A 14,496-nucleotide genomic window follows, 5' to 3' on the forward strand; every position below is an offset into this window, starting at 1 on the left:
TCTTACAATGGGGTAATATGTTTGGGTACCACAACTTGTTTCATAATTGCTGAATAGTTGGCCATCTACTTTGCTTGCAGTTGATTTTTTTTGTATTATAGAAAGTGCTGCCATAAACATGTTTTTTTTTGGGAGGGGGGCTGAGAGAGGAAGCATATGAAAACTGTATAAATATAATTGGCTTCTTTTGGCTTTATATCGAGCAGTGGGACCTCTGAATCAAAGCATATGGATTTTTAAATTTTTTAATATTATTCTAAATTACTTTGAAAAATTATTGCATCAGTTAAAGTTCCATCAGTATTAGCATGTGCCACCCATCCAACATGGTCCTCCTCCCATGAGTGGGAGGTGAAACTTCAGAGTTGTTTTTACTACTAGAAGGACTCAAATTTGAGGACACCTTGAAGGACCAAACACATTTTTGTTTTAATTGATGTACCTTGGGAGTTCTCTTATTATAAATGATTTGAAGAGTTTCTTTCATTTAGCTGTTAATAGTGTATGATTCTTCTTTTGAGAACTATTCCTTTCCTTGACTACTTTTCTACTGGGGAATGGCTTTTGGTCTCATATGTTTCTATTAATTAACTATAGAACTTGGACATCTGACTCAACAGAGATATGTGATTAAAATATTTTCCCAATTTCCTTTCTTATACTCATTACCTTGATATTCTTGGTGCAATATAATCAATTAAAATTATCGCTTGTGAAAACTGAATTTATTTTAATGACCCTAAGGTAAAGGAGTGATTTTTGCTTCTTTTCTGCACTCAAAGACACCACAATTCTTCCAAAACCCAAATGCCTTTTTTCGGTAAAAAGTAAATTCAGTTTGATTCCAGTGTTTATACAAAAGCCTCTATAAAATTGAAATATTTAGGAGATAGATCACTGCTGTTCTGTAGAGCAAATGTTTCCATAAATTCTGCACAACTTGTTTTACATATCTGGAGAGAAACAAATTGTTTTTTTACAATAATAATATGGTATGAGTTATTGCATGCATATTACTGGAAAATATTTTAAAATATTTGTAGGAATAGCTAAAAGACAAAATTATAGTCAAATTAAACACTTCCACTAATTGCCAATTGAAATGAATCAAAATAAGTAGCTCCACAGTCTATTAAGTCTGATGAATTATGGTTATGAACCATGTCAAATACTATGCCCAAATAATGGCACAATGAATGTGTTCTTTATGACTGAGGAGAGGCAGTGAGTTTCCCACCTCCGTCAGGAGGTTTTTAATGGAGATTTTATGGTGGTTTCTGTAGTGATGTTGCAAAGTGGATTTCTGCTTTAGATGTGGCAGGAGATGACCTCTGAGGTCTCTTTCAAATCTGAACTTCTATGATTCTGCTTTGACCTCAGGGGAGATTTCCAGTTATGACTGCATGAACGGTGACTTATTTTAGGCTTCTTTCTCACTTTCCACATTGAAACAGAAAAAAATGTGTATTAAATTATGTAAATGGTAGCCATATAATAAGGATGGGAAATAGGTCACCCCTTAAGTAAATACTGTCAAATATATTAAAAGTGTGAACTATTGAATTATCCATTTCTATTCCCAAAACTTGTTCTAAAGACTCCAAGTCTGGGACACTGTATAATTCTAGGTCTCAATTCTAACACAAAAGCTGCCCCCATGTCAGAGATCCAAGGGTGAAGATATCTGCTTCCTAGACCCTAAGTGCAATCCCATGTCACATATCCTCATCAACTAAGGTGTCGGAGTCAGTGGAAACTATTGATTGTCCCACCCCAGCCCCAGGTCTAGCTCCATGCAGGGTGAAGGCATCCGGGCTACTGATAGCCCCAGATCTCCCATGTGTCATGTGTTACTTATGGGCTAAGACCTCTCAAGGGAAGGCCTGTACATCCAACACAATCCTACTTATACCCAGACTCCATGTGGTAGAGTTACCTGGTTATACCTCTAATCTGGCACCAACAATCCATGAACCCACTCCCTCTCTGCAATCCAAATTTCCAACCTGTGCCTTGAATGCCATACAGTGCTTGAAGTAAACAATCATTCCAAAATTGAAGGGGCTGAAGAAGGAGATCAACAGGGATTAGGCTAATTTGTTTTAGCCTGAAACAAAAAGAAACATGTTTTTACTAAGAGGGCTGATTACAGGAAGGAATGTACAGAAAAACCAACAAACGAACTGATTGAATTATACAAGATAAACAAAAAATCACAAAAAGGAACCAAAATAATGAATAAGTACTATCATGGAAAGGAAATAATCTTGAAATTCCACAATAAAGGGGAAAATTCTGCAACAAATCCATGTCCCAAAAATGCCAGTGGAGCAGGTAAAAGGAGGTCCAGGAACAATTGAATAAGAAGTAAGGATGGAAATGAGAACTTAAATTAGAGCTCACAAAAAAGAAATTGGCAAGATAAACAACCATGTCAAGAGTTTAGAACACAGAAGAAAATATCTTGCAGCAGTGTGTTTTTTGACAAACAGATGAGGAGATTCCGAATGCAGATATTTTTGGATAAAGTCAAAAGACAAGAAGATTGAGAAAATACATGAGATTTCCACATGCCAAGGAAACTGAACTGGGAGAGTACAAGGATGTATTATAATTGTATAAATCTTTACAATCTCTGCCCTACTCAAATTCCACGGTACCTATTTCATTATCCATAATCTTTCAGAGATGACTGGCAGTCCCTTAGAAACCAGTGATATTGGAGTATTTTTCCCCCTAACACCTGAAGATGGAGTTCATGTAGACCTGGGGACTTGACTTCATTAGGTCACCCATGTTTTCTGCTATCATATCCTTATGCACCTTGTGATTCAAGTCCCTATTAATGACTTTTCTTCCCACTCAGTCCTTTCAAGTCCAAATATCATCTTCCTTATTAGAGAAAACCAGTATAAAACATGAGGGCAATATTTCTGCCTTTATTCACTATTGGTTACAGTATCCTATCCTCTCCAACCCATAGTCATATCCTTAACCAAATCTCTTTCTCCCAATATAGCTACCAACAAACAGAAAAACCCTTTTAAAATTTACTTTGCTTTCCTTGAACCTTTGGAGGGTGAATGCAGGAAAGAGAATAATGGGTAATGGAACTGGAAAGGTGGATTGTGGCCAAGTTTTGAAAGGCCTTAAAATCACAACAGAGGAATTGTATTTTATCTTAACAGCAGTAGGGAGCCACTGTGGATTGTTGAGCAGAACACTGATGTTGTCACTCCTGTGTGCTTTAGAAAGATCACTATAGGAGCTCTGTGGAGATCAGTTGGAATGGAGAGAAAATTGAGACAAGGAGACTATTTAGGAAGGCATTGAAATAGTATAGGTGATGAGTGATGAGCTACTGGAGGAAAGAGAGGAATGAGTATGAAAGATTTTGTGGAGGTAATGTGAGTTGAGAATGTGAGTATTAGTAGAAGATAATACTAACCTTATGAACTAGGAAGCCTGGAAGAATGATAGAGTGGAGGGATTGGTGGGGTGAGGAAATAGAAGATAATTTCTTTTTCAGACATGTGGAATTTTGGATGTTTCTGGAACATCAATTTGGACATGTTGAAGAGGTCTAATAGTCATGTGGGACCATAGCTCAACTCAAGAGAGTGACTACTGAAGAGAAGAGAGGACAGAGCTGATATACAGATGGTGGAGTCATCTACAAAGACTTGATAGTTAAAGCACTGATATGAATGATAAGAGGAGAGGTGAGGGGTCAAGAGATCTAAGACAGAGACTTGGGTCACATTCACAGTCTGAGGATTATATGGATGATGGTCCAAAAAATTGTAAAAAGGAGAAGCATTTAGAAAGCAGGAGGAGAAAGAGAATAGTAGGAGAGGGTGGTCACTGGGGTCCACAGAATTGGAGAGGCCAGGAAGACAGAAAAAAAACACATCAGATTCAGCAATTCAGTGATCATTACTGACTTGGGAGAGAGAAGTTTCCATTGAATGATGTTAGCAAAGGGTTGAGCAATGAGTGAGAGGAGAGAAAGTAGAGGCAAAGAGTGAAGAAAGTTTTTTTTTTCAAGTTGTTGCCATGAAAAGGAAGAAAGATATAGGTTGGATCAACCGTGATGAATCATTAAACCACAACAACCCACCAAGACCATTTATCAAATCTGAGTGTGGGAAGTGGTATGTGCCACAGGAGTAATGGAGATGTAAGATTTGTAATTAGCACATCAATTGTTTACATGTACTCTGGTACTTCCAAAAGGCTTAAAGAGGGTTCTGGAATTTTTTTTCCTTTTTAGGTTGAATGTTCCCTCCCTCTCTCTGCTCCTGCAGTTGTACAAGGTGGACTCTGTGTTTCCTTCCAGCTCTGAATCTATGACCCAATAAAGATGCAATGATGAAAAGATTAGAATTAATATCAGAAGATCTGGGTTTAAAGGGCCATTCTGCTTATTTTATGATGTTGGACCAATTACTTCACTTTCCTCGTTCTTTTTCTTCCTCTAGAATTAGAGAGTTGGATTACATGATTCTCAAGATCCCTTTCACAACTCATATTTGATGGATGCCTCTATGAATTTTACCCAAGAGCTCTGCACTGGAAGCAACTTCTGTGTCCCCATAGTAGTGACAGTACAAACACCACCATCTAATTACTCCTTCAGATACTTTCTGTGGAACAATGCCTGCCAGAATCCCATGAGAAAACTCTTAATCCAACATTCTCAGAGCCTTTCTGCCTTTCTCCTTAAAAATTGGCCCATTGTCTACTTTGAAAATGACTGTAAAGGAGTTAAGAATTCTGTTTGCCGTTATATGCTTAGATATATTAAGGAACGAACACACTAATGTCTTTCAACCATCTTTCCTAAGAGGAGAGCCCAATGTTGGCATCCAGGGTACTGTTAGAGAAATTTGGGCACTTGATAGCATTTTATAAGATCACATGTTGAGCATCAATCTTCATGGATATTGGATTTTATGAAATTTACTGCTTAAAAATAAATGTTAGCAAAAGAAATAGAATTAGATATGGACTGAAATTTGGGAGATCTGGGTTTTAGTCTTAAGTCTGATACTAACTGTATTGATCTTTGAGAAAGTCACTTAACCTTTCTGAGGTTCAGTTTCCTCCTTTCTAAAACAAATCAGTTTGGGGTAGATGACCTCTAAGATTCCTCCCAACTCTGATATTCTTTACTTAATTATATGGTGTTTTTTCTTTGATAGTGGAGTATCTGAAGGAGTAATTAGATGGTGGTGTTTGTACTATCACAACTATGGGGACACAGAAGTTGCTTCCAGTGCAGAGCTTTTGGGGAAAATTCATAGAGGCATACAATCAAATTTTAGTTGTGAAAGGGATCTTGAGAATCATGTAATCCAACTCTCTAATTATAGAGGAAGAAAAAGACTCAGGAAAGTGAAGTAAATGGTCCAACATCATAAAGTGATAGTGACTAAGGAAAAATTATTGTGCAGGATCCCTATGTTTCTCCTCAGGTAGGTATTTATCTGGTGATTGTTATAAAATAATTGAACACTCCTATCTCACCATTGTCTTTTCACTGTCTGTCACTGTGTATATACGTACTAAGGTATGTGATCCTAGGTAAGACAAAGCCTCTGGGCATCAGTTTTCTCATATATAAAATGAAGGAGTTTGATGAGATGGCATCTAGCAACTTTTCCAGCTCTCATGTCTTATGGTTGCCCCTGCTGGGATAGCAGTGTCTAGTTATCTAGGCTGTTCTGGAGTCACTGCCCCAGAGGGTCCTCTCACAAAGAGAAGGCACAAGGGGTACTAGAGAGATAGTGATTATCTAAGTGGGGACCTATCCTTACTCCTGAAAGAGCTTAAGCCATGCTGAGAGTAAACTTATTTTCTATATGAAGATGTCATGTAAAGAATCTTTATTGGAAGGATATTCCATATACCTTGTCTAATTGTGTTGCCTTGCTCAAACTACTCTATGGATAAACTGGACTTTTTCTTTCAAAACAAATCTATAATTTTCCCACCATGGGACCTTTAATTATACTGTTTCCTCCATTTAAAAAGGCCAGATCACATGACTCCTCTTCCATGAAGTCTTGTCTACTCCAACCAGGTATAATCTGTTTCTCCATGGAACTCATATCCATTTGTTCCTCTCCCAAGCAGTATTTTCTTGTAGAGTAAAAAAAATGAACACAATTATTTTGTACATATCTGTACTACTAATCAAAGTTCCATGGCGTTAATAACTGAAGTTTATTCATCTTTGGATCAGACCTTAGCATGGCATTGTGGTGCTGATTTTCAGTCATTTTCGAGTTACATGAATAAAGTATGTTGACTTCACATACATTATCTGGATGGGCTCATCCTTTATATGTCCATATGAATCAGAACATCTAGACTAAGTAAGGTTGAATTGCCCATTGAGCAGTCAGGAGGTTACATTCTACAGGGGTTCCTCTTCTGCAGAGGAACACAATGAGGCTCAGGGAAGTTATTTGGCAGAGTACCCTAGCAAAGGAGTGGCCAAGGAGGTTCCAGAGGTAAGAATTTCCCACTTTGATTTTGCCATCTAGGATACTAGAGCTTTCTGCTTCTTTCTGTGGTCTCCAGCAGCTTCTCAATGCTCCCTTGGGGAAGTGTCTACCTCTTCAATGATAATATCTAAGTCTTAAGCAAAATATTCTTTCTTCGAAACACTTGAATTCAGTTCACTGAGGTAGCAACTCCTGGTACCAGAGCAGAAGGGTCAATATGAATGTGCTGAGGATTCTCTAGGGCTGGATGCCTTAGACCTCAGAAAGGGCACACTCACATTGACATATTTCAGGTGGAACTTTCCAGGGATCTCATATCCCATACTGTTTTTGTGTTTAGTGTATTTTTCTCTAGCAATGAAGAGGGTTCTGGGAAGTACTGTTTTGGTTCAGAAGTTGCTACAGTTAGCCTGAATTGCTAATAGCAATGAGGCTTCTCCTTAGACTTGGAATGTAGCATCAAAAGGGGAGCAGTCTATTGATGTGATCTGTCATCAACACTGCCTCCCTGAGAAGGCTTGTGAGAAAATGATGCTGGTAACCTGGTTAAATTATCTCCTTTGGAGCAGGGAGATGAGATCTGCATATGACTGTAGGATTCGTAATGATTTCAAAATAACCCCTTCATACTTTCAGCGACTGGGAGAAATAATGATCATTAGCTAATGATCATTGATTAATAATTACTGATAAAAGAAGAATGATCATTGGTGTTAGACATTTAGGATAAACAAAGAAAACTAGGTCAAATCTGACTTGTTTATGATTATTTTTGCTACAAATATTTTTTATCTATCTTTGTTGAGATATTAATAAAGATAACACCTTTATGTCACATTTTTTGGTTTAGAAATTTTGTCACAACAACTCTGTGTGGAAGAGAGAAATCCTGGGATTCTCCATACTTTCTGCTTCAAAGTCAAGGGCTAAGTTTTAGCCTTTGGTGAGTGGGGAAAATTACTCCCTATTGAATGTGATAAAAATTTACAAAGTAGGGAACTTTTTCTTATAGGGATTTTTTAAAATTTTATTTTAGGCTCGAACACCAGAACAGAAATACAGAAAAGAGAAAAGGAAAAAAAAAACTCATCATATACTTAAATAATGGAACTTAAATACAAAGTAAGGGAAGGGAAAAAAATTATGTCATGTGCACAGCAGAACACAAGAGAGGACTCAAAAGATGTAATGATAAATTTTCATTTCAAAAAAGCCTGTGTGATATATACTATACGTCATGTTGAAAGGTGTCCATCTTTTCTTTGCTTCCGTGGAAGTTTTCTTTTATTTTCTGCTCTGCACTTTTTTTACTTTGTTCTTTTTTCCACCTTTCCTCCACCACCCCCCAAGCAGAAGGCTAAAATGAAGTGTGGATATATTTGCTTGTAGATAAAGACATTCACATACACATATACATACATATACATATATAGACATATACTTTTGCTATTCCTGATCTTTGTTTTTATATTTGTGCATATTTCTTGTTTCCTATCCTTCCTGACTTCTCTACTTTATTTCCACCTGCTGCCCTGACTTCCTATTACTTAGTGTATTCTCCTCCAGAGATCCCTCCTCTATCCTCCCATTCCTATAAATCTAAACACCATTCTATACCTCCCTTTAACATCTTCCCTCCACCTCCCCTCTAAATATCCCTACCTTGGCCTCTCCCCTTCCCATTCCCTTACCATTCTATTTCTTCTGAATTTAGAATACTTTCACACTCTTTAATATATATGTGTGTGCACGCGTGCACACACGCACACATGTATATATGTATTGTTTCCTATTAAACCCATTCCCCATCAAAGTAGGTTTCCAGAACTACCAGCCCTCCTCCCCCATCTAATTCCTCTGTATCAGTTCTTCCTCTTATACCTCATTTTTATAAAATATTTACACTTTTTTAGGTCTTCCTAAATGGTTTTACTTTTTAAGTCATATCATATTCAGGTCTACCCCAGTCTTTCTTATGAACTACCCAATTACTAATGATGATCTGAGACACATGTTTTATATTTTACATATATAAGAAGTAAATCATCTGTCCTTATTGAATCTCCTGCAATCAGTCTTTGGCATGTACCTTATGTTTCTCTTGGCTCTTGTATGTCAAAACTTCTATTAAATTCAGGTTAATTTTTTAAACAAAGTCTTGAAAGTCTGACAGTTGATCAAATATCCATTTTTTAAAATTTAGGATTATACTTAACTTTGCTGGGTATGATATTTTTGACCAGAGCTCCTGTTCTTTTGCTCTTTAGATAGTGTTCCAAGACATGCAGTCCTTTAGTGTCTCCACTCCTAGGTCTTTTGTGATTCTAATTGTGGCACCTTCATATTCAAATGATTTTTTCTTGTTGCTTTTAATATTTTGTCCTTGAGCTTGGGTTTTAGATTTTGGCTATAATATTCCTACGAGTTTTCCTCATAGGATCTCTTTCAAAGGGTGTTCGATGGATTTTGTTTTCTATTTCTACTTCCCTTCCTTGTTCTAATGGTTCAGGAAAATTTTCTTTAATTTCTTGTGTTATTGTATTAAGATTCTTTTTTTGATCAAAGCTTTCAGGTAGTCTGATTATTCTTATGATTTTTCTTCTTGATCTGTTCTCCAGATCAGCTTTTTTTAAATAAGAATTTCACTTTCTCTTATATATTTTATTTTTCATATTTTGTTTAATCATTTCTTGATCTCTTATAACTTCACTGGCTTCACTTTGCCCAATTCTAATTTTCAAGGAGTCATTTTCTTCCTTAAAATTCTGCATCTCCTTTTCTAGTTTGTTGACTTTCTTTTCACAATCTTGTTTTTCTTGGATTATTCTTATGTCGTTTTTTTTAGTTTTTCCTCCATCTCTCTAGTTTGATTTTTAAAGTCTTTTTAAGTCCTTCTATGAATTATTTTTTGGCAAGTGTCCATTTGACTTTACTCTTTGGGATAGAAGAGGGTTTCTTTGCTTCAATATCCTCCTTTGAAGATGAATCCTGCTCTTCACTATTCCCATAATAACTTTCAGTGGTTGAATTCTTTCTCCTTTGTATAAGCATTTTTTGTGGTAATAGCTTAATTTTCATAATCATCTCTGGTCCTAAGGTATGAGGGATGGTGCCTCTTGCCCCAGATCCTCAGTTCTCTCCTCTAACCTGGAACTAAAACCAAACTTCCAGCCTCCTTAAGTGTCCACAGCCAAGGGTGTTCACCTCCACTCCTTCTGCATGAACTAGACTTGTACTGGTTCCTTTTTGCTCTCACTACTCTTTGTAGCACACTTGGTTTTGGTGATCCTTGTCAGCAGAGATACCCTTAACCTTCCCTGGCTCAGATGTCCAACTCCCCTCACTCTCCTGTGTAAGATTTCCTGTAGCTAGGGTCAAGGCAGCCTCGAAAACCAACTAAACCCTGGCTTTGGCTTGTGGTTTAAACAAGCCCTACCTTTGGGTGTTTACTCTTCACAAGGACCAAACCTCCTCCTGGGATGTTTCTTCTGATCTTCTTGAATTGTTCCAGGAAAACCCCTGTTGTACCCTTATTCTTATTTATTTTTACCAGCCCTTTGTTCACCCTAAGGAGGTATTGTATTTGTTTTATGGGGGAAAATCATGAGAGCTTGAAATTTTCTAACTTACTCTGCCATATTCCCAGAATCCTCTCCAGCAATGTTTTATTTTGCCAAATCTAATGACCAATTTTCCAATGTAGTTGGAGAATCATATTTTAATCACATGAACTGGCATTGGTAATACCTAGGAATGGAAGGTATGTCTTGCTTAGGATTTAAAGGACATATATGGTGAGTTTCCTTGTGTGATTTTAAATTAGTTCTTTATGTTGCTTAAAGGAATTAGAAAACATAAAAGATATTAAAAGTAAAGGTAAAAATTCAAATGAAAATTAAATAACAATAATTTATATCACAGAGTATTTTAGGGTTTATAAGCACTTACCTTCCCAAGGACTTTGAGATGTAGGGATGCCAATAGTATTACTTGCATTTTATAAAAGAGAATACTGAAATTGAGATGTGTGAAAAATATGTATGTAAATATGAAAACATTTTGGGATAATTATTAGATAAGGAACTCTTAGTAGAAAAGCTCAAGAAAATTGCTGTATGAATCTGTGGTTTTGTCCACAGTCACTCAGTTTATAACTGTCTGAGGAAGGATTAGAACTGAAGGGTTCTTGACTCTAAGAACAGATATTTCTCAACTTCTTTACATATCTTTAATGTTTTAGTGCCAAAGAAAAATTATTTATAGTGTACTCTACATTTTAGGTCTAAGTCTATCAGCATAATTGTTTTTAAATTCAACATTATTCTATATTTATGCCATTCCTAGCTTAAAGAGAGACATACCCAAACTGGTATAATCCCTCTATGCCTTCCGGCATGCCTCTATCCAAAGACATTTTGAGGTACATTTATAGGAATCTTAAAGAAAGAAAATCACAATATATATAAAATACTGTTTGGGGATAACATTCCAAATAGTTATGTAATGAAAGTCATAATTCAGTTACTCCATGTAACATTCACCTCAAGGATTCAAAGTGAATCCTCTAAGAGGTCAATACTGAGAATATATTCTGGGTTATAAAAAGAGTTTCCCTTTGAATGGAATAGAGGGTACTTCTCTTGGGTGGATCATAGGCCAATCCCTTCAAAGAACAGGCCGGGCAGGAACCAAATGAAGACAACCCTCAGTGTCCTTGATCTATTACTCATCTTTCCTGAGTTTGGTCTAGAAAGGACCTTTAGAGCACAGAAAGTATTATATGTTAACATTTTTAGGTCTACTAAAAAGCTAGCTTTAAATACCCTTCCACAACAAATAAAAGGTTTATTTTAGGTGAAGATACAATCCCTGCTTTCATATGGGAAGAAGTGGTAAAGTAAAAAAAAATGGAAAAAGTGCATTGTAGAACAGAAGAAAGTAAAGAGGAGGGAAAAAGAGAAGTGACTATTATTGGGAAGGGATGATGTGGATGAAGGGAACTGGTGAGTGTACTGAATTTTCTATCATCTCCTTTTCAGCTAATGCCATGGTAACTATTTTAATTACACAATTCTTGTTCAATCAACCATTAAGCATTTATTGTCTACTTTGTGCCAGACGCTGGGCTAATTGCTAGGGGCATTTAAAATTTAGCATTCTCTCATAACAAACATTTTATCTACAGTTGAAATATATTTGGAACTTTAATGCAATTCTGTGCATTTTTTCTCTGCTAAGGCTATGTTGATTTGTCCACAAATTCCATGAAGGAGCTCATGCTGTGTAAAACTTCCTAGGAATGATACAAGAGACACCATCTTTTTGAATGGCATTGAATAATCAAACATTGGTGACAGAATTTCTTCTACAAGGTTTCTCGGTGACACCTCAACTCCAGATATTCTTGTTCAGCACCTTCCTTTTTCTTTATCTTACAGCCCTCACAGGCAATATTCTCATTGTCATGGCCATCAGTCTGGACTCAGGTCTCCATACTCCCATGTATTTTTTTCTTGCCAACTTGGCCATTTTAGATATTAGCTGCACATCCACAGTTCTGCCTAAATTGTTGGAGAACCTTCTTGTGGAGAAGAAATCCATTTCCTATGATGGCTGTATGACCCAGCTCTATTTCCTTACTTGTTTATTGGGGACTGAGCTTCTGCTCTTCACAGCCATGGCTTATGACAGATATGTGGCCATCTGCCACCCCTTACATTATAGTACTATGATGAGCAGGATGGTTTGTATGATTTTAGTGAGTAGTGTGTGGGCCATTGGAGCCCTTGGCTCATTATTACAAACTAGTCTAATGCTGCGATTAACCTTTTGTGGTCCTAATGAAATTAAACACTTTCTGTGTGAAATCCCTTCTTTGTTGCTGCTCTCCTGTAGCTCCACATATGTGAACAACATCATGATAGTCATTGCAGATGTGTACTTTGGAGTGATCAATTTTGTGCTCACTATGTTGTCCTATGGCTTTATCATCTCCAACATCCTGAAGATCCGTACCACGGAGGGGAAGAAGAAAGCGTTTTCTACATGTTCCTCCCACCTCATGGTTGTCAGCATGTATTATACCACAATTATATATACTTACATTTTTCCAGGTTCTGGTTCCTCAATGGATAATGGCAAAGTGGTGGCTCTCTTGTATACTGCAGTTGGCCCCACCTTAAACCCTCTCATATATACTCTGAGGAATAAGGATTTTAAAACTGCCCTTAAGAAAATGTTTCCATTTATGAATTAAATAATTGGAATTGACAGATAAATTGTTTAGAATATTATTTTTGTAGTTCTATTTTAAGTATGTGAATGTAAGGCACAATATGCTACACTTGGATGGAGCAGCTAGGTGGCACAGTGGATAGAGTTCAAGGCCTTCAAATCTGGTCTCAGACACTTATAAGCTGTGTGACCCTCAGTAAGTCACTTAACCCTTTGTGCTTCAGTTTCCCCATCCCCAAAATTACCCAGAGAAGGAAATGTCAAGCCAATCTAATATCTTTGCCAAGAAAACCCCAAAAGGTGTCTTGAAGAATTGAACATGATTGAAAATGTCTCATCAACTATAAATATTTGGATGCTCTCCAAAGACATACTCAAATTTCACAGTACATGTATAAGAAATGTCAGGGCAATAGACTATAGATGTCTAGAAGCAGAATTAGTTTTCTAAGGGTATAATGAGTTCCTAATGTCTAGATAACCAATCAGGTCAAGAGGGGCTTCTTCCTTCAGGCTGGTCTTGATAAGCTTTGAATGTTCTTATTCTGAGATGGTATGATTCCATGAGAACACTGGGATATAAGGTTATTAAAGGAGATGAACCAGCTATGTGGTGAGAACAGGAGAAAGCAAAGTGTGCCAAAGGCATAAAAATGGTAAAAATGACCTCAAGTAAGGACTTAATCACATAGGATGGACTTTCTTTCTATGTTGTTGTAACCAGAATGGTGGGGTCATCTTTGGGGAAGCTCTTCACCTTTCCCCGGGCTTGCTGCTTCTCTTTTGGGGCCGGAAGCCCAGAGAGCATGCCAGGAAGCAGAGAACTTCCTGTGTGATGAGTCATGGGGCTCACTGAGGGGAGATGTTGACTCCAGAGCCAGGCCCTATTGGGTGTTAACCTAGTCTATGCTAGGGGGAAGGGCCAACTCAAGAACCAGTCGCCCCTGGTCATTCAGATGGTGCTTGATGATGTCAAAAACTCTATAAGAGGGGAGAGGACAGCTTGAAGAGCTCTCTTTCCTTTTCCGGTTGGCACAGCAGGGGTGGGGAGCGTGACTCTGGGCCAGCCCTTGCTCTCAGGCTGAGCCCTGATGTTGGTAACTATGAATTGTATTGGGTCTATCTGTTGATATTTGTAATTTGTTTGTATTTTGGTTTTGAGGTTTGGGGTGCTGGTTCCTTTTCCCCCGAACTAAATGAATGTTCTGAACCTCAGGGTGCTAGTTTTTTCCCCTGAAGTAAGTCAATGAAATTGTATTTGGTCTGTCTCTTGATGCTTGTCTCTTTGCTCCCCTGAACTAACTGAATGCTAACTGAATGCTGGCGTTTTCCCCTGAACTAAATGAATGTTGTCTGTATGCTAACTGAATGCTGGATTAAAGTAAGCTGGTCCACCCCTTCACATGCTTTCCTTGTTTAAGCAGATAAAAAGAACCTGTGCTTTCCCAGTGTCCTGGCAGCTTCCTGGGTCCCGGCAGCCTCCTGCATGCTGGCTGTGGGGGGGATCTTACGCCCCCACAGGAGCTGCTAGCTGGGTTATTAAAACAGTCGAATATAAGGAATAATATGAAAAGAAATCACAAAGGACGGGAAAGTTTGGGTAGGCTGTGATCCACACAGTGGATACAAAGAATATTCACCTAATGAGACTGTAGATTCACTATAGAAAGGTCAGAGAAGAAGGGCTTGAGAAGAAAAAAAAGATAAAGCAGAAGGAGATGAAGGAACTAAGGAGAGAAAAGGGTGATGA

General features: G+C 37.6%; 1 protein-coding gene across 1 annotated transcript; it reads left to right on the top strand.

The window, feature by feature from the left end:
- Positions 1-11,838: 11,838 nt before the first annotated feature.
- Positions 11,839-12,768, top strand: LOC118829124 (olfactory receptor 13A1-like). Its single transcript, XM_036736081.1, has one exon. The coding sequence runs from the start codon at positions 11,839-11,841 to the stop codon at positions 12,766-12,768; it is 930 nt and encodes a 309-aa protein (XP_036591976.1).
- Positions 12,769-14,496: the final 1,728 nt, after the last annotated feature.

Source organism: Trichosurus vulpecula, chromosome 8 (genome assembly GCF_011100635.1).
Source record: "Trichosurus vulpecula isolate mTriVul1 chromosome 8, mTriVul1.pri, whole genome shotgun sequence".
Classification (NCBI taxonomy): domain Eukaryota; kingdom Metazoa; phylum Chordata; class Mammalia; order Diprotodontia; family Phalangeridae; genus Trichosurus; species Trichosurus vulpecula.

Bases quoted from the DNA above. Each gene is read 5' to 3' on its own strand.
- LOC118829124 (XM_036736081.1), top strand. From the start codon at position 11,839: ATGGCATTGAATAATCAAACATTGGTGACAGAATTTCTTCTACAAGGT.